Source organism: Dermacentor albipictus, chromosome 4, assembly GCF_038994185.2.
Source record: "Dermacentor albipictus isolate Rhodes 1998 colony chromosome 4, USDA_Dalb.pri_finalv2, whole genome shotgun sequence".
NCBI lineage: Eukaryota > Metazoa > Arthropoda > Arachnida > Ixodida > Ixodidae > Dermacentor > Dermacentor albipictus.
In genome coordinates this window covers 123,480,784-123,506,143 of record NC_091824.1, presented here as the reverse complement: position 1 = coordinate 123,506,143, position 25,360 = coordinate 123,480,784, and the positions used below count along the sequence as shown (strand labels likewise).

Below are 25,360 nucleotides of genomic sequence, written 5' to 3'. Positions count from 1 at the left end.
TTGTCATTTTCGGGTGAAGGGAGTGTACGAACGCTACCACTCATACGAGAAGTTTTCTGGTTCACCGGAGATAGCGCTGATAGGCTGGTTGTTTTAGTAATGATGATACCTTACATGACGGCGTACTGGCTTCGGCCTTGCGCTGCTAAGCCGAAGGGCGCGTGATCGAATTCCGGCCGCGGTGGCCTCACTTCAATGCGGGCAAAATGGTGAAATGCAAGAATTGGCAAAAATGCGAGTAGTACTGAGCCCAGCGCGCTTACGACCCCTGCTGGGTGACGTAAGCAGGGCGTGGACTCAAGGGGCGCGGCTATGCGCGCGCTTCAGTTTCCCAGTTTCGGTTTCGCGCGCTCTGATAGCCAAATTTCGTCGTGCCACAATTCCACAGGTTATCGCATTTTTCTAGATACAAAACTTGGTATGGCTTTGACGATGAGCTCGCTTCAATTTTGTAAACTATGATGAGCCTGCTAGAACCCCACACTTATAAGTTAATGAATGGATTTTTGTTAATCTACTAATTATCATGTACCTCATATTCGCCACCGCTGATGGTATGTCTCCGAAGGAATCGTCCTTTTAATTCAAAATGGATACACAATATTTAATGCGTTAGCATCAGGAGTGTCAAAGTGGAAAAAAGTATTTTTGTAAAACGTAGGAAGCCGGTCACTGGGTTGAAAGGATATATATTTTTCACTTCGCTCCTCAAAGAGGCAGGACGTCTGTCAAATGAGCACAACACTGGTTTAAATCATGGATCCAGCACCTGAAAGAAGTGCGCACATTTCTCTCGAATTTACCGCTAAATTGCCACTGAACATTTTTTCCCAGCATACTCTCTTAGCTTTTTGTAGATAGCGAGGCCATTCAGTGTGTCTTGTGTTCCTTTATGGCAGCAGCATATCTTTTAACAGGTCAATGACACCCATTACCCAAACTGAAACCTATATTTTCCACATAATTTCCTCCAAAACTTCGCTAAATCAGGCGAGACTTATTCACTTGCTTGTCTCGAGGTTCTCAACGCATTAGGCTTGATGTATATGGGTAGCGGAATCGAAAACTCTTCGTTAAATCGAACATGTTCTAAAATTGGATTTCATTAAATTTATGTTTGACTGTATGCGCTCCCCGCTGGGAGCATACAGAAGAACACTGACACGTCAAAGAGCCGAGTAGACAGGCGCACAGCGGCAGCTCACCGTCGTAGCCAGAACTTCTTCATGTATTTTTTAAAGAGATTAAGAGATCGGAGAACAAACCGAGGCATGATGGAAGAAATGCGAGGAAAATCGATGTACTGTGTCAAATATACAGTTTGTAGAAGTTTGCGCAGGTCCCGAGTTCTTTGCCTGCTACAGCGGTGTTGCAGTTGTAGGCTCGTAAATTTCGTCAATGCTATATGATGTATAACGCCCACTGGCGTAGCCAGCAATTTTTCTTTTTTCGGGGGGTGCATCCCCTTAGGATCGGGGAGGGTGAGAGAGGAAGGGTGGCTGGACAGTGCGCATACACACACACACACACACACACACACACACACACACACACACACACACACACACACACACACACACACACACACACACACACACACACACACACACACACACACACACACACACACACACACACACACACACACGCGCACACACACACACACACACACACACACACACACTTTCATTTGAGCTTGCTTAATAACCCTCATTGTCTGTAATCAAGCCTGGATATACTGTATATATAATGCAATTTACGTGGGGACAATTCTCTAAATTCTCTCAACGCTTCTCAAATGTTTCCTCGCCTTTAGGGCAATTTCTTGACGGTTTGCTCAGTCCGACGTGATATTCGTGTGCTTTGAACATTCAACGCTCACCTGCTATTTCATTTGGGCTAGAACATCATCATCATCATCATCATCATCATCATCATCATGTCCTTGCATAGGGAGGAAGGAAACTCGGGTAGAGTACACTCTAACTCGGGAGAGTCCCTGGAAACCACGCCGCGCTGCGCGCACTCGGGCTGCTCGGACGCGTGCGCTCCGCAGAAATACTAAACAATCGCGATGACTCATTGCATTGCCGTTGCCGAAGTAGTGTTAAAAGAAGTTCATAATGAACTTCGCAGATTGGGCCGTGAGGTCGAATCGGCTGCTTTTACCGGCTTTTATGAAAACAAACTTGCCTTATAAGGTCAGCGAACTGAATTGTTCTTATCAGCGGCGGGTAGCGGCCGCTGCCCAGTTCTTGCATGTTTTTAAAGAAAGGTCGCCTATCGCTGCCTTCTACTTGCTTTTCTCTGCTTGGGCTTCCTTGGGCCCTCAGACGGACTTACGAGCTAGACGTCTGGCGATACGAAAAATATGTACGTATTCTCACTGCACTGCAAGAACGTACACACCGACCCATTTGCGATCCATTTGGAGTTTATGAGCACACAGATTCTCGCTTCAGGAATCGTCGTGCTTTATTGAACAAAATTCGGGTGGCCGCGCATCACTACGACAGCGCGCCGGCGAGGAGGCAGAATGTCATTTCTGACTCCGCGTTTAGATTCATTGACTGCGGCCTGCAGGAGGTGCTTTCTTACCACAGTAAGTGAAGCATCACGGAACCAAAGTTTTGCGGTAGCCGGCGCACGGTGCAGAACAGTACGCGCGTAGAACCGGCCTACGTGCGACCATGGGACAGCCGTTTGATGTGTTCGCAGGCGTACGTTCTTTGGAGCCTTGCCGACTCTTGCAGCGCATCCGCTAACCTTCACTTCCTTGTGCTTCTCGCGCGCACAGATAAGATACGCCTGCGGCAGGGAGGATTCGTTCCTTAAGTCAAAGCAGCCGCTTCTTTCCCATCTTCCAGGATGAAGCGTCGGCTGGCAGACGCACGGTGCCGGGGGTAGCAAAATGCACATATTCTGCGCAACGCTATATGAGCATGTGTATTGAGGTACACTTGTGCAGGTGTGCATGAACCTCGAACGCGCTCTGCCTAAAAGACTTCGTGCTGTTGCGAGTACTGCGAGGAACAAGCAACAGTTAGATAACATGTGTTTTATGCACAAAAGCAAGTTGTTATACTGAACACGAACTATGCATTCATAACGTACGTTCTACGTGCCGCAAATTCACCATATGCGCTGTCAAAAGCAGTAATCACTGACCTGCAAGGCGTTCATTGTACAGATTCTGAAACGCATCGGTTTCGGCCCGCGATGGCACATTAGCATGATTCCTCCAAAGAGGGCAAAATTTCCCGCGGATATTCCTTCCTCCGTTGCCATTGCCGTGGTGCGGTACATTGCGTACAGCGTTGCATGCGCGTTCATTTCACGAACTTTACTTCCTCCTGTCCAACCTGGTCACAGCAACATCCGGTAGAGCACGTTCCAGATAATGCAGCGCAACAAAGCACGGAGACCAACGCAAACCTGCCCGCACGGCGCCTTTGCCACGGTACGAAACCTACGGAGCAACACGTGTGTGCGCACAGAACGATAACAAAGCCGCCATTGTGGCCTGAAAGGCGTGGCCGCTACAGCAAAGAAATAATAATAAAAAAACAGCCAAAAAAAGGAGAACCTACTATACGTCATTTCCTCCACACTTTTCTTCTAGCGCGCTGAGGGGGTAGGGCCTCTCATCAGTTTCCTTCCTCCATGCCTCTGCAAGACGAAGGCTTCTCCCTGCCATATCCAATTACCCCTGTCCTGCGCTAACCGATCCCAACTAGCACCTGCGAATTTCCTAATTTCATCGCCCCACCTAGTCTCCTACCGTCCTCGAATGCGGTTCCCTTCTCTTGGCTCCCATACTGTAGCCCAAATGGCTCGAACAAGTCAAGTTCAAATGACCCTGGGCTCGTTTGTCGTTGTACTCGCCTCAATTTCACTCTTTCTTTATTAGTGTTTGGGAATTTTTTTATTCTTTTTTTTCTCTTTTTACCGCTTTCCTGCGCATACTCTCTCGTAACCATTCAAGAAACGCGCGCAGCGAGAAGACGAAAACAAACCAAGAGAAAAGTTACCCACTCACAAGAAAGAAAGCAAAAAAGAAAAGAAATGGCGCTCATCAATCAACCTCTTACCAACGGACGACTTGCTCCGTTCCGGCATCCGAGAGCATTCGCACGTTGCATTTGGCGAGACTTAGCAGTATCATCAGAGACACGCGCACAGCCTATAGGATACGGCCACAAGCGAAACACGTCAGCTTGCAGTTCTTGCTGCTGACACGCTTTGCACTTGACAGGAAGAAAAAAAAAATAGACAGAGAGAGAGGTCGAGTTGCAGTAAAATTTCCAACGCCAAAGCAACCTCATATTCAAAGAACGGCTATCTCAACCAGCAGAGAAGCATGCTCGGGTAAGCCCACTTTCCTTTGCATCAGGTTACCGTCGCGTTCGATAGTGTAATCCGCTTTTGGTGATTTGCAGATGGCTCATGGCGCGGCTGCGAATTTCACTATATAAATGACACCATACGTGGAACTTTGCGACTATTACAGCGCCTAATAATGCGCTAGCTGTCGATGTCACTTGCTTCTCACTTTGGGCAAAGTTATGTGTTTTTAAAGTGACTCCGAGAAAGTGGGTTAACCGAGGGGTCCTAATTTTTATTAGTCATATCATTAGAAACCAAGAAACAAAGACGCCAAGGACGACATGGGGGAAGTTACTTGTACTTATTAATTGAAATAAATAGAGCATCGCAAGCGTAATGCGAAGACGTAATGCGACGTAAGCGAAACAACTGATCGCTAGCGCAACCCGGCTAGTATCGCAAGGCTGCGTGGAACCACCTTTTATTTCTCTTTCTTGTTGAAACTTACTTTCCGGATTCAGCAGAGGACGGTTTATTTCGATACATATCTCAGATTACGCGGAACGCGCCATGTTTCTCTTTCTTGTGCCGTTTTCAAGTTACCCTGCGTGTAGTACCGAAGTAGGATTCACGTCTAGATCCCCACATCTCATTCATAAAAAAATTTACGTGTTGGAGAAACTGGAGGCATACTTGTTGCCAAGATTCCCAATCAATCAATCAATCAATCAATCAATCAATCAATCAATCAATCAATCAATCAATCAATCAATCAATCAATCAATCAATCAATCAATCAATCAATCAATCAATCAATCACGTCGACTAGGCGCCATGTGAACCTAGCAGCAGACTCCTTTCACCAACTCTCTGTAGAACTATAGATCCTCATATCGATGCCCGAAGAAGCTACTCAGTCGTGTGAACCTGAAGTGTGAACCGTGCAATAAGCTTTTCCATCCAGTTCGCGCCTTGCGCAGGGTCCACTCGCAGCTCGTATGCGTGTCGGTGCGTGGTTTCATCGTGCATGCATACACTGAAGTCACCTATACGCACACACGCGTCGTCCACTGAATGTGTAGCAAAATCCTAGAGCCCTTAATCAATGAAAAACAAAAATTTGCTACCAACCTCGTTAGTTAGAGTGGGCGTTCATAAAAATGTAAAGACTGGGGAAAAAAAAGTATGTTTTTTTTTTTGGCGCATAGAAAATGGAAAAACACAAAATTTCCACATACCCTTATATTTTCCATTCTCTGCTGTGGAACATACAATTATAGAGCCGCCGACGACGACAAGAAAACGACAGCCGTTTTCAAGTGTCTTCATTATATGCTCTCAGTTTCGTTTTGAAAACGCAGCGTAGCTTTCAGACGTAGCGGAATACAGGATACACTCAGAGTTCTGCAGTCCAGGACTGGCACCTGGAATTCCGCGAATCACGGGGAGCCGTCAACCTGGTGGCAAGACATTTGCACTAATCAGCCACTGACACCTGTAGATTATAGGCTGCTACACATACCTTCGCCATCTGCAAGTTGTGAACGAAACTGGCCTTTGTTTGTAAATGTTCATACCGAGTTTCACAACAGACTCACAAAAACGCGTTCGAAAACTCGTCCACGTATGCAATCAAATTTGAATGTGGAAGCAGTCGCAATCGATTCTAATTCGAGTGTGTCTAGCGAAAGTGACTTGGACACTGAGTCAACTTTTACAGCGAAGCTGTATATGGCTAGTGTTCCGTGAATTTTTGTTCTCCGGGAACAAATACTATCATCATTAATGGCTCACACCCCCATAAGCATTCATGCTCCCGTAAGCAATCAAAAAATTAAATGGCTCATAGCTCCGTAAGGCAGAGGCTACAATCACTCAGAAAAGTGAAGCGAACAGTGCTTAAATTCTCCCTAATCACGCATATAACGTACAGAACAGCACGTCAAAAACTCTCATCGTAAATGGCTCATACACCCTTGAGCAATGGCTCATACCCCCGAAAGCGAGCAAAATATGCAATGACTCATAGTCCCGCAAGGTTCATGTCTACCCACTTTGCGTGAATTAGCTGCGATGGCACTACCCCTGTTGTCGTTTGTCGGTGCTTTCAATGTGGATGTGTCGGTACCGAAAAGGGAGTGGTTTACGTGTTCCGTGTTGCAGACATATCCCTTGCGATGCCAAACCGATCCGGCCCAACCAACCGCCCAGCGGCGTACGTGCACCGATTTGACATAATCACAGAATGTGATTGCAGTTGCGAGTGAAATAATGATCACCCATCAAGACAATGAGTTCGTACCTTTGTTAAAAATGTGTCACTTCCGTGTCGTGCGCTAAACAGCTTCGCTGGTCAACCACCATCACAGAGTGGAATGGTTCACAATTTTTTTTTTTGTTTCCTATCCGTTATCAGATTAGCAATATTTCAGGGGTGCACAAGGTGATCATTTAATTGTCTTCGCGCTCTCGGCGTAATTATTGCGTATATTTAAGAATAATCTTTTGCGGCTCGAATATGAAGTTACAGCTATTTCTGCGGGAGTTTAAATTCCCTCAACACTTCCAATATTTATTGTAAAAAAAGAAACAGTCATTTTTTTCTCCAGCACAACATTTCAGGATATATTGCATCCCTCGGCGGGCACCGTGGTAGCCGGCGGAGAGCCTTTTCAAAGTTTCTCGCAATCCTCGTGTAAATTTATGACTTGAGCAGGCTTGAGTCGGCACAATCTTGCAAAATCTCTCGCACGCATTTGATTCCTTGATCAACTTCAAAAAATAACTTTAATCTTTGCTCATAATTATAGTAAGCAAAGGAGGAGCGCGAAATTGTAAAGTGATATCTCTTACGTAGTTCAAGCAATTCCTAAAAAAAAAAATATTGAATCAGTGCCTAAACGTCATCTTTAAAACTTTTGGACACCCAAAACATAATAAAAAGGGACAAGAAAGAAAGAGGGAAAACAGGCAGTTACTTTAAACAGGCCTTCGTGGTGGAAGTCGCCTGGAATGGCACTCCGGCTCGCTAGAGCGCGACTTCAAACAGCGAAGTCGTTTTTGTTGCAAAGCTTCAATAAAGCGCGCTTAGTTGCAAGACAGTAATGCAAAAGGTGAAGTGCCATTGCCGTTCACAACCAAAGTTTTTTCTCGACTTCTAACGGCTGATTCTCAGCGCTCGCAGAGAACATACGAACCTTTATCTCTCTCAACACCCGCCTTCCTCACCTCAGCTTCGTTGGCGTCAAAGGCGGGGCTCCTAAGTCTTCTTGTCGCGGCGTGTCATTTGCCCACTTTACCTGCCTCCTTACGCTCCTTGCACTTTCCACCTCATATTTCCGTCGTGCTTTGAAAGAAACCATATTACTAACTAAATGGCTCGCTTAACGACACGTGCGAGACATCTCACGTGCAGTTTAGAAACTTTCTGACTAGTTCCCCAGCAAACGATATCACTTGGCAAAAAGGGAGCAACTTCCCGATCTCGGGCCCCCGCGCCAGCAGGATAGCGTCAACTCTTCGCCTCCACTGGGAGCCGCATGCGTTGGCGCATTCTCATTCAAGGCTTCCGTCTCCACCGCTATACCGCTTCCCCATCGGACACTGGCTCGCGGGCGCTCTGTGGCCGGGGTCGCCGCCGGTGCTGAGCGTCGCCTCGGTCGCGGCGGTGGCGGAGCGGCGAGTCACGTGACGAGACGCCGCCGCTCTCCGAGGTGCAGGGGGGAAAAGCAGCAGCAGCAGCAAGCAAGCGAGCGAGCAAGCAAGGCAGCAGGCAGCGCCAAGGCCGGCGGCCGCCCGATCCCGAGGCAGCCCTTCCGGCGAGCCCAGGGCACGAGCCCCCCGGCCCAGCTGCAACACGGCGGCGGATGGCAGCGCGCCCCAGGCGCATCGCGTCACCCGCATGGATTACCTGGGCCGCAGGTCAGCAACACACTCTGCGCCTTGCACGCGTTTTCGACCCTGCCGACGTCGGTGCGGCGGCTATCTGCCCTCCTAGATCGGGCTCGGCTCGTAGCGTACTAGCTGGCCCCGCCAAGACGGTGGCGCGGTGCGGCGCGCGCGCACCCACCGCCGTATAAGCTGCTGGCCCGCGCGAGAGGGTGAGTTTTCTGCCGTCCCGAAGAAAAGGCTGCGCACTGCCTTCGCCTAGGCTCTGCACGGTCCGCGCGAAGACTAAATCGAAACCTCCGCGGCAAGTGAAGTGTGCTGCGTGGGGCTTCCGCAGGCCGCGACGCGCGGGAGGAGTGTCGAGCGAAGGCGCGCGCCAAAAGTGCGAGCACCAAACTGCACGAGTAGCGCCGCATTCACCTTGACAAGACGTCTCTCCCTGCCACCAGTGTACAGTTTTCCTTTCCTCGTCGCCCTTGATTCGTTCTTCCTTTCGCTTTCCCCCTTATTTCTCACAAGACAGAGCGTGCGAGCCGAAGTGGGGCAGAATAGCGCGCGGCTATCGATGTAAGCACTCCCTTAGTTTCGAGCTCGCGTCGCAGCCGTGATTTTTTCCTGCGGCGCTCGTCTCTCCCTACTCGAGCGCTTCTGCAGCCGTGGCACACAGAACTGCATTTTGATTTCTTATTCTTTTTTTGTCCTTCCGTGGTACTTGTGTGCTGCTCAATTTTACGGAAAAGATAAGGGTTATTGAGATATCGGCTGCTAGCGATGGTTATCCGCTTACCGCACGGGCTAAACGTTGCGGGCAAGCGCGCTCTGACTGACCCCGCCACATCGAACGCCGTTGCTTTCACTTTGCCGGGAACCGCGGCGTACACGGGCCGCATCTCGGTGATGTCGCGAATCAACCGACAGCCTCTCATTCGTTTGGCCGGTGCCGGTGTCGTCTTAACAGCCGTGACCTTCTGGGCAGGCACGGAAGAAGGTCAACGAGCTTCAATCGAGCACTACACGTACCTTCGCTCAACCTCCTTCAGCGGAGCAGTCGGTGCTCAGAGGTGCGGCGCCGAGAGGCCGGCGCAGCTATCCGTCGAGCGCAGGTTCGCGCGGTGAAGCTTGCGGTTGCTGCGATGATCGCGGAACAAGGTCACGCGGTTAACTTTGTTTTGCCGCCGCTTTCTAACGGGACTTCACGGAAAACAGATTTACATCATGTTCGGGTCTTCTCGAAAGACAATTCGCGTGTAAAGCGCATTGCTGGCACGGCGTTGTCTGCGGGTATACAAATGGGGGGGAGCTAGCCCTTTTTCTTCTTTCACCAGAGACTGGCCTCATCTGCGTTCCTGAATGGATACACGTTGCTCCGAGCTCAGATGGTGCCCCGTGGAATGCCTTTGATCGCCCCGACACAACGTGTGTTTGCTTCCTCTCGGTTCGTTCAATGTGTTTGAGCGCGGCGCACGTTCGCTATTGCGGTACAGTTCCAGATCTGGTTCCTTCCTGGTATGGGTGCGTTCGCGCTGCAGTCTCTCTGTGAATCTCGTGCTGCGGTTCGTTCTGCAGTCAGGTGGTGCCCGAATTTACATACTGTGTAAAGTTCCTTCGGACGTTCGTCACCGAACGTTGTAAGAAGTGCATTGGTAGTATACAAGTTGGGATGAAACAACTCGCATGCAGCGGTGGTTTTTATCGACCTCGAAAAACGATCTGTAATATTTACTGTCACTATTTGAACATTCGTTCGTTCGCATTCACGTGGCGAGTCATTTTCGAAGTTGGATATATCGCTGCATGTCCGTAATAATGCAACTTTCTATGAGCGAGAGAAACAAACCGGTGTTTGCTTGTCCTTCATATTCTTTATGATCACATGATCACTGATGCACATGATCAGAAGAGCTTGTGCACATGGCAATCCGCAACTCTGTCTTGTCACTGAAAAGAGACCTCTGCTAATTGGTCGTCGGTTTTTATCTAGTACGAGCTGATATTAACAAGTCGTCTAGAAGGCCGTATATTCTGCACCACCGCTTGACGTTGTACATGTTCTGAAGAAGAATCATACCATAAGCAGTGGGTACAATTCGCTACAGAAAGTAACAGAATTTGCGAGCTTTTACTTTTGTTGCCTCCCTCCCCCTCCCCCTCCCTCCCGGAAATGCATGTTGTTATTACGCGCAGATGCGAGACATTGCCAAATCTGCCTCCGCTGATATTAGCTGATGTTAGTCTGCGACTCTATGTGCTGGATGATTGCGCAAGGGTGGCACAACCACAAACGCAGCTTATATATCCACATACACATACACCGTGCTCACACAGACGCTGACACCTCAGGCACGCACTACAGCTATTGACAAAGTTTTGCTGCGTACTGTACATCTTAGAAAATGTACTTCCACGTTAAACAACAACAACAACAACAACAGTGTGAACGACATTGATAATGACTGGATCATCACCATCATAATCGTTAACATAATTAACTTGCTAACAACTTCAGGAACAAGAAGGACAGCGCAGTAAGAACGCACACCGTATCATTGCAGATAGAGGAGAGGACATGATTGTACGAACCGGCTGTAAAGTTAAAAGAGAACCCCACGTCAACCAAATGCCTTTTGTTCTTGCCTTGAAACATTGCATAGCTAAACAGTAACGCGGATTTGTCGCTAGAACATTGCTGAAGTTTGTAGGGACAAGAAATTATTGCGAACCAGGAAAGACTGTAGTAGCGGAGATAGACATAATAATGGGATATACAGGATCCTTGTGATGATGAGCACCTTCTGTGTCATCGAATTGAATACTGGGGTTTTCGTGCCAAAACCACACTTTGATTATGAGCCGTAGTTGAGAAACTCCAGATTAACTTTGGCCACCAGAGGATACTTAACCTGCCCCCAATGCACGTGACATGGGCGCTCTTGCATTTAGCCCCCATGGAAACGCGGCTGCCGTGGTCGGGACTCGATCCCGCGACCTCGTCTTTAGCAGCGCAACACCATAGCCGCTGAGCTACCGCGGCGGATTGCTGTCTCACTGTATCCACTTTACCACCACGCAGCTAGCAACACACTTGGTACAGGTGAACAGATACGGGCTAGTGATTTTTTAGGACCCTCGGGCAAAAGTGGGGACGCAATCCAACTAGTGTTATACTTATGCCACTCGGGTCTTATAGACATCATTTTATATTTTGTTAGTCCCCTGCGCTTGGTTTGTTTATTTATTCCTAGTTATCTCTCTCTCGCAAACACACACACACACACACACACACACACACACACACACACACACACACATATATATATATATATATATATATATATATATATATATATATATATATATATATATATATATATATATATATATATATATAGTTTTGTCATTGCGTTTTCTATTCTTTTCTTTTTCATGCCATCTCCAACACGTGATCTGAAGTAGCAATTAAGCCCCGCAACGAAAAGCAGGGCTGACATTCTCAGTTGCCATTAAACTCTCTCTCTCTCTCTCTCTCTTTATAGAGTCTGCATTCAGTTCGCCATTACAGTTTTTTTCTTTTCACTTTTCTTTTAACCTTCAAATGGTCACGAAACAACTCTCTCAACTGTTCAGCTCGACTACAATTAGTGAATAAGCGGAAGCGGTCGGAGCCGCCCCGGCGGCTTATCGCCTCAATTAAAACGGTGCTCGCTGTCGACGTCCATTTTCCCAGTCGCGCGGCACCTTAGAAAAGGTGCGCGCGACCTGCTCGCTCTCGAATGTGTTGTAACGCGTCGCCTTTGCGCGGTTCGCTCGTCTATACGTCACTTTATCGTTCTCTGACGCCTCATTTTTTTTTGTCAGTCGCTATAGAGTTCTATACAAAGCGTAGTTGCTTAGTGTGTACCTAAATCGGCGACTGCTCATGCGCATACTCTAGCAAGGTTTTACTGCGACAGCAGTTTAGTGCTCGAATATGGGATTGCCTTATCCGTCCGTCCGTCCGTCGGTCGGTACGTTCGTACGTCTGTCCGTCCATCCCGTTACGTTGACGAGGGGCCGTTGTCGCCATAGACGACAATTTTTCTACGTCGGGCCCCTAATTTCGCCGTCACCACAGCGCGAAGAAAAAAAAGAATACAGCGTTCTCCACTGCGGCCACCGCTGCGGACTCGAACCCACGTCACTGCAGGGATGTTCAAGCGTTGGGCGCGCTGCATACCCGCTGCGCTATCAGACGTTCTATTTTTATCTGCCTTTCTCGGTATTTATTAACGCGCGCAAAGTTTCACGAACAAGTAGCGTCACCTTATAAATAAACAATTATTTACGGATAATATCGGGTCCTTTTTTTTTAAAGCCAACGTCAAAGCTATTCACAAGGTTTCGTTACGCTCTGTCTATCACAGAGTTGACGACAGGGGTAGCGGGCAATAACAGTGCTGGGAAATTACTGCGAGTTATTGCGCTTCCCACGCAGTGTGAGGAGCGATGTCTTCTGTGCATGTATTTTGGAGGCGAAAATGAGCAATACTGTCGCGCGGACCAAGATGAAATTATGTGTATCACATAGAAATACCCCTTGATAGGATAACGGTGCGTTGGCGTGCATTTCTCCGTTGTCATGTTCATGAAAACAGCATCGGCGGCACAGTGTAGGCGTACGTAACAATGATGATGATCAGCCTCAAGCAATTACACGTATACCCACGTCGGAGGATACACCGACAATCAGGTGGCTGATAGGAAACAGCGTAGAAAGCATCGAAGGCGTTAATGGCATCAATAACGTCGCAACAATAACGCTACATAGTTTTCTACATAGCAGCTCACAGGATTCACAGCCACCGATATAGCAGCAGCAAGTTTCGACCTCAGAGTTGATTCACCCCCAAATGGGATCTTTTAAACTCTCAGGGAGCATGAAATGTAAGAAGCCTTTAATACAGCGACTACTTCATGACCAGGGCCTTAAGCAGTAATTTAGACAGTGAATTTCAAAAATGGTGTAAGGAAACTGTGTTTAGAGATAATCTCAAATTCCACGCTTCCGACACGTGTGCCAGTTGGACGCTTGGGCGTTGTCCTACTGAATGATGTAAAGAGAAAATAAGGCTGTTTTATGCTAGTTTTCACATCTCATTACAGTGACAATGAGGTAACATGATAATAATAACACACAAGAAAAGCGAAAATAGACATGATGCATCAAAAATAAAATAGAAATAAATGTATGCAAATAATAAAATGTTGAACACTTTCAAAAAAAAATTACCAGAAGCCTTTAGCCAAACAACTGCGAACATACGGTTCCGTAAAGATGAACATCTGAAATAAATAAATATAGCCTACTTAGCATAGGCGAAAACTTTTCATTTTTCCAGGGGGGGCTCGGGAGGGGGGGGGATGGGTCTGGGGACCGACCAGCTTTCCGGACGCCACCGATATATATATATATGTGTATATATATATATATATATATATATATATATATATATATATATATATATATATATATATATATATATATATATATATATATATATATATATATATATATATATATATGAACGAGAAAGAAAAGAGAGGGCCCGACTTTTATTAGTCATATCATACAAAGCCAGATAGCAAAGACACCAAGGACAGCATATGGGAAGTTACATTTACTAATTCATTGAATTAAAGAAAATCATAAATTAATGGAAATGAAAGTGGATGAAAAATCTACTGGCCGCTGGTGGGGCACGACCCCACGTTTTCGCTTACGCGTGCGATGCTGTCCTTTGTGTCTGTGTTTGCTGGCTTCTTATGAAACGACTAATAACAGTCAATCATAGCGAAGTAGAAGACAATCACACGAAGGGAGATTACAACACCGACATACGCCAGTCTATTGGTGGTGCAAGGGTACTGAGGCTCTGAAACTGAACTGTCCCCAACTATAAGGCCTTGTAAATACTCATATGAGGACGTCACTTCAGTGAAGAATTCTTTAAGGTCATGCGAAGTTTCTTCCGGTGCAACTGTTACTAATGCTGCTTCACCTTGCCGGCTAAATTGCAAGTTATTTCTTTTCTTTACTGCGAAACTGTAAGCCGCTCGTTGGTCGTCATTTTTCGCGTCCACGTCCGTGTTCAAAAATGTGAGCCGATCCCGGAAGTTGTGCAACACCGGGCCGATCCACGGCAGAGGCGAGACAGGCTTCAAGTACTCAGAAAAGTAAAGAGAAAAGTGCATGCATTCTTTCGAATCACGGATACAACATACAGAACAGCATTAGTTTCAACAAAGCACAAGAACAAAACAAGAATCCTAACCATATTGTTGATGATAACGAGCTCCTGATAACATGGTGAAGCATGTATAGCTCTCCCCGCATGCGTTTCCCGGTAAAGATTACTGTTGCGCAAGCATCCGCGGCGACGGCAGCTTGCGACGTGGGGGGTGACGTCACTAGCCTTTCGTACATAAAAGAACCAACCCGGCGACTGATTTCATTCTTGTTGCAGCACCACTATACGGGTAGGCAACTCGCGAGGAGCGGCGTCAATATGAGGAGCGCGGCAAAAAGAAAAAGAAATGGCAATACGACCATCGGTGGTGCGCTCTCAAAGTTAGCATTTCTCCCATCGCTCTAAGTTACCATTATTACCATTGCTGTAATGCGATGAGGCACTGTGTACCCCCCTCAGCAGATGTGATGGTTTTCAGCAGCTTCGCTGGACATCCGCTTTCGCAGGCCCGGGCCGGGTTGGCGAGCTTTTTTTTGCTTTTTTCTTTTTACTGCGAGTCCGAGTATAAGCGCTGCCGAGCATGATTGCTATTGATTCTGTTTTCGAGTGAATTCGGCTTATCCTGACTTCGATTATTGAGTGTATTCAGCATGGCATGACCGATCTATGAGCTCTGCATGCAAGTGGCGATGTTTTCGTGCCTAATAAATGTTGTAAATTATTAGAAGAGTTTTTTTTTCTGATGAGCCGTTAGTATTGCATACTGGAGAGATGAGCAATAGTGAGACACATGTCGTTCACGTGCATTTCACACACCGTTGATGAAAGACTCCGCCGGAGGGGTCACTGAAGTCTCTAGGTTTCTTTTTTAGGGTCAAAAAGCACGCAAGGCAATTTGAAGCGAGGTGAGCATACAGCAACATATTCGTTTTCTAGGCATAGGCTATCCATACCATTAGAAATTATTGTTGGTTGTATAGTTCCTTCCCTTTAAAAATATAATAAACTTTGTCCTGTGTACGCAGGGCGTCCCAACTGTCATGAACCAAGATTTTAAAATATGCAAATGCCACGTAGCTAAACAGATCCAAGACAATGTTTGCCGTCGCTGGGAGATACTCAGATTATCTTTTTTTGCATTCCGCCTAATTACATAATTATTCTAAATAATTAACCCTGTATTGGTTGGCTTTCAACCACTCTGAGATCGCCGACGCGCGCTATCACTAAAATTTCTGCATTGCATTATTAACTCATCTTGCTGGATTATATTGTCCGTACGGACACCTTTAAATACAGTTTCTTTCCCCCTGTAATTGAATACTGGGTCCTTTACCTGGTCGCCTAATCGTTCTGTTCCTTTAAACTTATTTTTAGCGACTATTGAACACGTAGCCAGCATCTTCATTTGGTCTGTATTGTTCATATTGCCTCTATTATTTGTCACTGTACTGCTTTTCACACTAACTCCTACAATTAATAGTCCAATACGGCAGCAGTATGTACAATTAAATATAAAACTATATCATGTGCTCAAATATTATAATTAGACGAAAAGTACCAATGAGGAAATTGTAGAGCAACGTGAAAGAACTCCCGATGCAGCTTTCTGTCGCTCAATACTTGCTACATAAAAGTGTTTTTCCGATCGGGAATGAAGCCCACGAATACACGCAAAGTTGCCGCGCGACTGGCCGCTCGAAGCATTTCGCGTTTATTCGTGGGCTTCTTTCACGCTCGGAAGAACACTTTTATGTAGCAAGTATTGAGCGACAGAAAGCTGCATCGGGAGTTCTTTCACGTTGCTTTGCAATTTCCTCATTGTTACTTTTCGTCTAATTATAATATTAGAGAAGTTGACAAATTAATTAAGGGTAATTATGTAATGAGGCGGAATGTAAGAATGCATTTCTCCAAGTGACGGCAAACAACTTTACCTTGGTTTTGTCCAGCTACGTGGCATTTGCGTACTTTTAACCCTTGGTGCATGATAATTGAGACACCCTGTTATTTACATATATTGTGTCTGCGCATGTTCTTCACAGTGGAAATAAAAAAAAAAATGTTAAAGTGAAAAAAAAATAAGGATGAGGCAGCCGCTGGTAGTGCTTTAACGCGCTTGATCTCCTATAGTAAGAATTTGCATAAATATAGCGAAAACATGAATTAACAGCCGTGCACGTCCGCGCGAACAATGAGGCAGTAAGCTTTTAGCTGCAACAAAATTTTAATCGAAAAGGTACAGGCAACTCAAATAAAAAATAAAAAAAAACACCTTAAAATGATGTCGGTAACAGAACACTTTGGTGATGACACTTTAGAGAAGGGGTAGGCTCCGGCATCGCCAGAGAAGAGGGAGGCGGGGGCGGAAAACTACGCAGGGGGCTCGGGCCCCGCGTTAGACTGGATCCGCAGAAAGCCTCCACTGTCAGCAACTTCAAGAAGCCTCAAACTCTCCGGGACCTTCGAAGCTTCCTCGACCTATGCTCATACTTTCGCCATATTATTCCAAATTTTGCTGATAGGGCGCAACCATTGACTGACTCGCTGCAAAAAGATGTGCCTTTCCGTTGGACACCGGGTTGTGACTCTGCATTTACGAAACTAAAGTTCATGCTGACATAGGGCCTGGTGCTGTGCCACTTTGGTTCCTCTGCTGCGACAGAAATTCGTACCGATGACAGCGGAATCGGCCTCGGCGCAGTGCACGTCCAACGCCGTGGCAATGCTGAACACGTGGTTGCCTATGCAAGCCGTTCATTGAGCAAGGCAAAGCGCAGCTACACAGTGACAGAACGGCAGTGCCTGGCAGTCGTTTTCGCCGTTCACAACTTTCGCTCATACGCGATCCATCGTCACAATATGAACATCTCCTTGAAACGGTGCTGTCGTACATATGCCACCAAGGCCGCACTTTAAAATTTTATAGTGAATTTAAATCTTCAAATATTTTTTATCGTGTGGCAGTGGAACTGCGCCAGTTTTCGGAGGCGCAGGCCTCAACTGGTGCAGTTCATCAAGGCCCGGGAGCCGCAAGCGAGGCCCCACGTCATTTTGCTACAGGAAACGGGAATGGAAACGATTTCCCTCCAGGGGTACCGAGCTGTCTCGTCGTTGGCGGAGAACGGGCTCGGCATCGAGATACTTATTGCAAATAAGTGCGCCTTCCAGGAGCACGATCTCCGTCTTGGCAACACCAAGCTGGAAGCGTTGCTCGTCGAGATCATACCAAACAGTTGGCTCAAGAACAGCGTCCACGTTATCAATGTGTACTGCTCGCCTAGGGACAACCGGCAGACCTTCTACAGCCTAACAACCAAGGCATCGTCCAAGGCGAGGGAGACGCCGCTTGTTCTGGCTGGAGATTTCAACGCGCCGCACGAAGCCTGGGGCTACGTGAGAAGCATTCCCAAAGGCTGCAGACTCCTGCAGGCAGCGACTGACAGCTCCCTAGAACTGATAACCGACCCCCATTACCCCACACGCATGGGAAATTCGGTCTCGAGAGACACCACCCCAGATCTGGCCTTCGTCAAGAACGCGCCGGGAGCAGAGTGGCACAACTTACAAGAGAACCTGGGAAGTGACCACTACATCGTGGAAATCTCCCTACCGGTCAGCGCGGCCCCGCAGAGGTCCTTCAAAATAGTCGACTGGGACGCCTTCCGAAAGAGAAGGAAGGACGACCACGAGAAATACGAGTCGTTTGCGGACCTCGTGGCGCAGCTCAAGAAGGATGTAGCTGCGGTCACCAGGACCGTTGAAACAGACCTCAAGCTCGATCGCATGGACGCTCGATTGGCGCACCTGCTCGAAGCTAAGAATTCCCTCACGGCCAGATGGAAGACGCAGAAGCTGAATCGCAACCTCCGGAGGAGGATTGCGACCCTCAACCGCGAGATCGAATTGCACTGCAACGAGCTCGGCCAGCAGCAATGGAACGAAGTGTGCGCGTCCGTCGACGGCCAGATGCGTGCGGGAGGCAAGTGGAACCTCCTCAAGCAGTTATTGGACGACACCCAGTCTAAGAGAAACCACACTCTGGCTATCGATAGGCTGGTCCACAAGCTTAACAGCGAAGGCGCATCTATGACCGAAGTGATGGACGAAGTCGCGCGTCGCTACCTCCCCATCGGGCAGTCCGGGCCAGAAGATTACCCGGCCTATGGCGGCAAGGCGGACGAGGAGCTCGACGCCCCCTTCTCCGTCTCGGAAGTCAGAGCGGCCCTTCAAGGCCTCAACGGAAGATCGGCGCCCGGGCCGGATGGAATCTCGAACAGACTCCTTCGAAATTTAGACGAAGGCTCGATCGAACTGCTCACCAAAGAAATAAACAATGTCTGGGAGGCCGGCATCGTACCGGATGCCTGGAAGGAAGCCTCGGTGATCCTAATTCCGAAGCCGGGCAAGACACCAGCCATAGACAGCCTGCGACCCATTTCGCTCACGTCTTGCGTGGGCAAGGTGGCGGAGCATGTCATCCACAACAGAATATCGAGGCATGTCGAGGAACGACACCTCCTCCCGCCGAATATGGTCGGCTTCAGACCCTCCCTGTCCACTCAAGAGGTCATGCTGCTGATCAAGAGGCAGATAGTCGACGTGGTCACGAGAGACGTCCGAGGCATCTTGGCGCTGGACATCGCCAAGGCCTTCGACACGGTCAAGCACAAGCACATCCTCGACTCTGTGACGAGATTGAACCTCGGCGAACGCTTTCACGCGTTCGTGAGCTCTTTCCTAAGGGATCGCAAGGCCACGATCAAATTGGGCCAGGTCAAGTCGGACGGATACGCGCTGGGAGCCTGCGGCACGCCGCAGGGTGCGGTGTTATCTCCACTGCTTTTCAACATCTCCATGAGAGACCTATCAGTCCGACTCGACCGCATCGGGGCCGTCAATCTCAATCACGCTATCTACGCGGACGACATCACCATCTGGTGCGGCGGTGGGTCGGACGCAGCGGTGGAGCGGGCCCTGCAAGAGGCCTTGCAAGTCACGGAAGAATTCCTCGAGGGCACGGGACTGGTCCTCTCGCCGACTAAGTCGGAACTCTTGCTCTATCGACCCGACAGAAAAGGCCGCAAGTTCGACACGACGCTGGACCAAGTACCGATTGAACTCAGAACGAAGACGGGTCAGCGCATCCAGAGGGTGGATTCTCTCAGAGTGCTCGGACTGGTCCTCAATGCAAAGGGCAACAACGCGCAAACGATCGCGCGCCTGAGTGCGAAGACGGAGAACATGCTCCGACTTGTTTCGCGAGTGACGAGCAGGAGGGGGGGCATCAGCGAAGCCAACCTCATAAGGATCTACCACGCCTTCCTTATGAGCCATATCAACTACGTGGCTTCTGCGCTAAACTGGTCACGTTCGGAGGAGAACAAGATCGACGCACTCATGAGGAAGAGTATCAAACGAGTCCTCGGCATCCCCATGACGACCAGCACGGAGAAGTTGATGCAACTCGGGGTCCACAACACCCTGAGCGAAGTCGTCGAAGCGCAGAAAACGGCACAGATCGTTCGCCTCTCTACCACCAAGGCCGGCCGCCGAATACTCGAGATGGCGGGTCTGGCAGCCATGGCCGAGGAGTCGTGCGCCGTCCCGCTTTGCCAGAGTGAAAGGGAAACCTTTCGAGTCTCCCCCTTCCCGAGGAATGTTCATCCACAACACAACGAGGCCCGGCGCGCAGCCAGAGCCCGAGCACTCATCAAGACTGCCCTGCAAACCCCACAGCGCTCGTCCTTTGTCGACGCGGCGCGGTATCCCGGATCAAACTCGTACGTGGCCACGGTGGTTGACCCCCAGGGCAAGATCCTGAATGCGGCGTCTATACAACGTTCGACGGCGTCCGTCGCAGAGCAAGTCGCAGTGGCGCTGGCTCTGTGCGAACCCGGGCGCACGCATATCTTCACGGACTCCAGGTCGGCGGCGATGGCCTTTCTCGCCGGCTCTGTCTCGGCCGAGGCTGCGGCGGTGCTGAGGACCCGCAAGACAGGCACGGCCCGTCATGTCATCACTTGGTTCCCGGCTCACATGGGCCGGAACGTCTCCCCCGGCTCGATCAACCCTAATGAGCTGGCCCACGACCAGGCGCGAGGTCTCATCAACCGCGCCAGTCCGAGGGGCCCGGCTTCGCAGGGGATCGACCGAACCACGGACCCGCTGCTTACTTTCCACGAGATCACTACTCATTACCAGCTGGGACGCAGACAGTATCCGGCTCCTCACCCGAAGCTGGGCAGACCCCAGGCCTCGGTGCTGAGAATGCTGCAGACGGGCTCCTTTCCGTCTCGCTCGAGGCTGAGCCACTACACTCCAGGTGTGGACCCCCGCTGCCCAGACTGCGGCGAGGAACGGTCGACCTTGAACCACATGCTGTGGCAATGTTCTGCTTTGCGCCACTCGCCTTTAAACCGGCAAGAAGACTGGGATGAAGCCGTCAAGAGCAACGAACTTCAAGTCCAGCTTCGGGCTGTCCAAAGGGCCTGCGACAGGGCTGAAGATCACGGTCTTCCGCCCCCGGCGCAGGTGCGGCCCGCGACTACGACACGGTAGTTCCTTAGGACCAATTAAAGTTTCTTGTCTGTCTGTCTGTTACAATCTAAGCTGCATCGTTTTTCGTAAAAAGTTCGGTTCATTGCGTATTGTCCCGTCCCTGCATCCATCTTTCAGTGACGTCACAGATTTTGGGTACCTCCAGCCTGGGCTATTTAGCTGTTTCCTCATAAAATATAATGCTTTACAGCGCATTCAGAAATAAACAAAAACTCGGGCTCTGGCAGGCTTCTCCTGCTCACAAAAGGTCGAATTGTGCGACGTCAGTATTACGTCATGGAAACTTTCTTTCGGAAGTGACATAAAAAAACTTCGCCTTCATTTCCTCCGCTAATAAGGAACGGAGAGCTTCGGAAGAAAAATTTGCCACTTAGTCTATTTATTTAGAGATCTTCACAGTGTTGGAATTCTTCATGCAAAACTTGCAGTAAAACAACTTTCACAATCCACTAGAATCCATAAAATATTTAGTGAATCCACCGAGAATATGATATAAAGTTTTTCAACCTGGAAGAAGGTCAGCTGTGAAAATGCATTTTAAAGGCCTTCAAGCACCGATTATACATCACCCTGGTACTCCAAGGCAACTCAGGGTTATGATCTCTTTTCAAGTCGGTTGTGATTACGGGCTACTATTTTACGAACGTGAAATACCAGTGGCATTTGTAATCTCCAAACTTTTGCTGGCGACTGTATGTCGACAAAGTAACCGAATTCTCCTGTTTGCTATGCTAAAGGCTGTATTTATTTGCCTAAGCACAGGGATAAAGCTGTAATATTGCGTGGCGGGCTGCCATGCTGGTGCTGCACTCTCAATGTCGTGTCACGACATTCGAAACGTACAATACGGTTGCTTGTCATCGTTTTTGATGATGCGACGGTCTTGATCAAATTAGTGTGAATTTTCTCGAAAGATGACGACAGAGATGATGCTACGAACTATCATATCATTGAGGGCAAAGGTGCGAGTCGTATATAAAAAAAATAAAACGACGATTTTGAGCTAGCGCGGGCTGTTGCTTTTTGGCCGGCTCCGCATGTCCACTTGTGAGAGTACTTGTATATAGCTTCTAGTCTGTGTCTGACGCACATCACTGTGTTCTCATCATCGATTAAGCGACTTCTATTTAGCTCGACATGCGTCTGACGGGAGGAAAATTTAACATGATCGCTTCCGAGTTAATGAAAATGATTGAAAGTAATGTGAAATAAAATGTACTGCGGGTCTCAATAAAGATGCATTGTTAGCACCCTCGTTGAGTAGCACGATAGCAAAATCGCAGGATAGCATGGCATCATAGGATGCATAAAGCAAAGCGTAAGAAAAGCATGCATAGCGCACTTCTTTACTTCGAAGGCGATACGCTTACTGAGTATCTTTAAAAACAATGTTTTACAATTCATATGCTGGGCCGGGAGAGTTCATTTTGTAGCGACGTCTACGTCAAAGAGAGGCATTGCATGTAACTGTTGTCATTTCGGTAAAGCGGACGATACCGCTAAAAAAAGCAATACGGAATGAGTTAACGTATTCTCGCAAATCCCCTAAAGGTACGCTAACAAGTTGATACTAACTATATGTTGACAATGGGACGGGTAAAATCAAAAGACAAGGAAAATAATATAGAGGACGGCGGAGAAAATAGAAAAGATTTTGACGTTGAAATTAACGCAAAAACAATACGTAACATACTTAAACATGAGCCGGTAGCCATAGAGCGAATTCATAGATTGGGTAAAGCGGCCGCAAACAAGGCGCGGCCTGTGATATTGAAACTCCTAGATTTCCATGACAAAAATAAAATATTAAAAAATTGCTCCACGCTTAAGGGATCATTCTTCGCAATCCGAGAAGACTCTTCGCCTCGGCTTCGCGAAATCAGAAGGAACCTGTGGAACGCAGCCGATGTAAAGAAAAAACACACATCCGGTGACAAGGTTTCTCTGGTATACGACAAACTAAAAATTGACAACGCTTCATTCAGCTGGGCGGAGGAATCAAACTGCATTCGACCGGCTTTCTGCAGTTCCCGCACAAAAAAAGAAGAAACGCCGAAGCAGAAGCTTGCGTCCACGCAACAATCCCTTCGCACGAAATAACATTTGCTCGCAGCATTCAACAAAACCTAAACTTACCGGAACTTTTTGTACTCAGCTTTGAACCAAACTTTATCGCCCTAACTGAAACCTGGTTAACGAGTGATGTTAAGGACTTCGAGATAGCGCTGCTACCAAACTACGCAGTCTTACGTAAAGATGGGAAAACGCGAGGAGGAGGCCTAGCCATCCTAATAAATAAAGACGTTTCTTTCGCGCTCCTTCCTGACGTTGAAGGGGTTGAAGCTGTCTACTGCAAATTACATTTTTCTTCCTGCCATGTCGTTGTCGGCTGCGTATATCGAAACCCTTCATCAAACATTGATGTTTTCACATTCTTGCACACGTACCTGTGCCGCCGCGCCATCGTAAACAGACTGATACTGGTAGGCGATTTTAATCTCCCAGATATCAACTGGCATACGATGCAACATCACTCCGCCTCGTCTGATATAATCCTTGATAATATGTTAAACCTAAATCTTCATCAAATTGTAAAACAGCTTACTCATGTACTGGGTAGTTCCGCGAACATACTTGATCTATAGTGTTCTTGGCCGAACATGTTCCTCCAGATAAAGTCGATGTTCAGCTACTAGATGGTATGTCAGATCATAACGCAGTGGTACATTCGGTTTCGGTTCAGGACTAATGAAGTTAGCATGAACTTAATAAACTTAGCGTAGCAGCTTTCAGATCGCTTGTTACTTATCCTGATTTTATAAATGCCGATGTTTCTAGCGTTGTCACTCACCTTTCCTGTGATTTTTTTTTCTTTTGAGCAGCTTACGAACAAACCTGGTTCAGACATTGAATTGCTCTGGCAGAGAGTTGAAAAAAACATCGTATGTTTTTGTATCCGAGGTTACATCCCTACTAAAATAAAACAAACAAAAAACTACAACCCTTGGATAAACCGCGATATTATACACGCACCAAACGTAAAGTAAAAGGACTCAGGAAATTAGTCAAAAGAAACCTAACTTCCAAACTCCTATCCCTTACTTCGGCAATCACTTCTATGAAATAAAAAATAAAGGCCGCAACATCATTCTCTCTAATACGCTAATTTCCTTAAAAATTCACGACAAAAATTTTGGAATTATGCCTGAAAGCCAAAATGACAATATTATGTCTCGAGAAGAAAGTAAAGAAAGAACAAACTTAATTAACAACTACTTTAAATATTTTTTTACTAATGACGACACAATTTCATGCCATGTTCACTCACATAGTTCGAATAGAATAGATACCATCTCCCTAAACGAAGCAGGAATCCTTAATTTATTGTTAAAAATAGACTGTGAAAAGAAAGCTGGACCTGACGACATACCAAACGAATTCTTAAGGCGGCACGCTGAATGGATTTCCAAATATTTATTCTTAATATTTAACAAATCATTAACAAAATGTTCCCTCCCGAGCGAATGTAAAATGGCTAAGGTAACCCCAATTCACAAAGGAGGTAACAAAACTGGCACTTCCAATTTCAGTCCTATTTCACTAACCAGTACAATATGTAAGTTGCTTGAGCACATCATCCTTAAACACATTGCTACCTACGTCGAAGAAAAACGCTTTCTATCACCATTCCAGCATGGTTTCCACAAAAGTCTTTCTACAGTAACTCAATTAACCGAATTATTACACGAAGTGTCACAAGCCATTGTCAATAAAAAACAGATAGATCTAATTCTACTTGACTTCTAGAAATAATTTGATCGGGTATCCCACAAAAAAAAGAAGAAAAAAAACGAGCTATAAAGATTGAATCAATATTAGGTAAAGCACCAATTAGTGACTAGATCAGTGCTTACCTTATAAACCGCACACTTTGTCCAAATTAATTACAAAATGTTAGATTAGGTGTGCCTCGGGGCTGTGTCCTGGCTCCAATTTCTTTCTTTTTTATTAATGATCTACCCGCATCTATCAAGACTAACTATTGGGAGTTTTGCCGATGGTTGCATAGTATATAAAGAAATTAACGGCCCCAATGACCACCTAACCCTCGAAAACAACCTAAAATCAGTATCTCAATGGTGCATCTGATGGCAAATGACATTAAATATAGGTCACTCAGCTTTACTTAGAATAACCAGGGAAATCATTACGAGTAAATCAGACTTTTTTTACACACTCGGCAACACCCAACTAACCCTACTTAAAGAACAGAAGTATTTTGGACTAATCACATCACGTGACTTGAAGTGTGAGGCACACGTAAATCATGCAACGTCATCTCCAAGCAACGGCTATTTTTT

At 47.2% G+C, this 25,360-nt stretch overlaps 1 protein-coding gene across 1 annotated transcript in view; it reads left to right on the top strand.

Annotated features, from left to right (window-relative positions):
- The first annotated feature begins 8,081 nt into the window (after positions 1–8,081).
- Positions 8,082–25,360, top strand: part of qvr (protein quiver) — a 50,812-nt gene continuing 33,533 nt past the window's right edge. Inside the window, exon 1 of the mRNA XM_065428886.1 lies at positions 8,082–8,247. Coding sequence (XP_065284958.1) covers positions 8,193–8,247 — 55 coding nt within the window. The 5' untranslated portion in view covers positions 8,082–8,192. The remainder of the gene's footprint in view (positions 8,248–25,360) is intronic.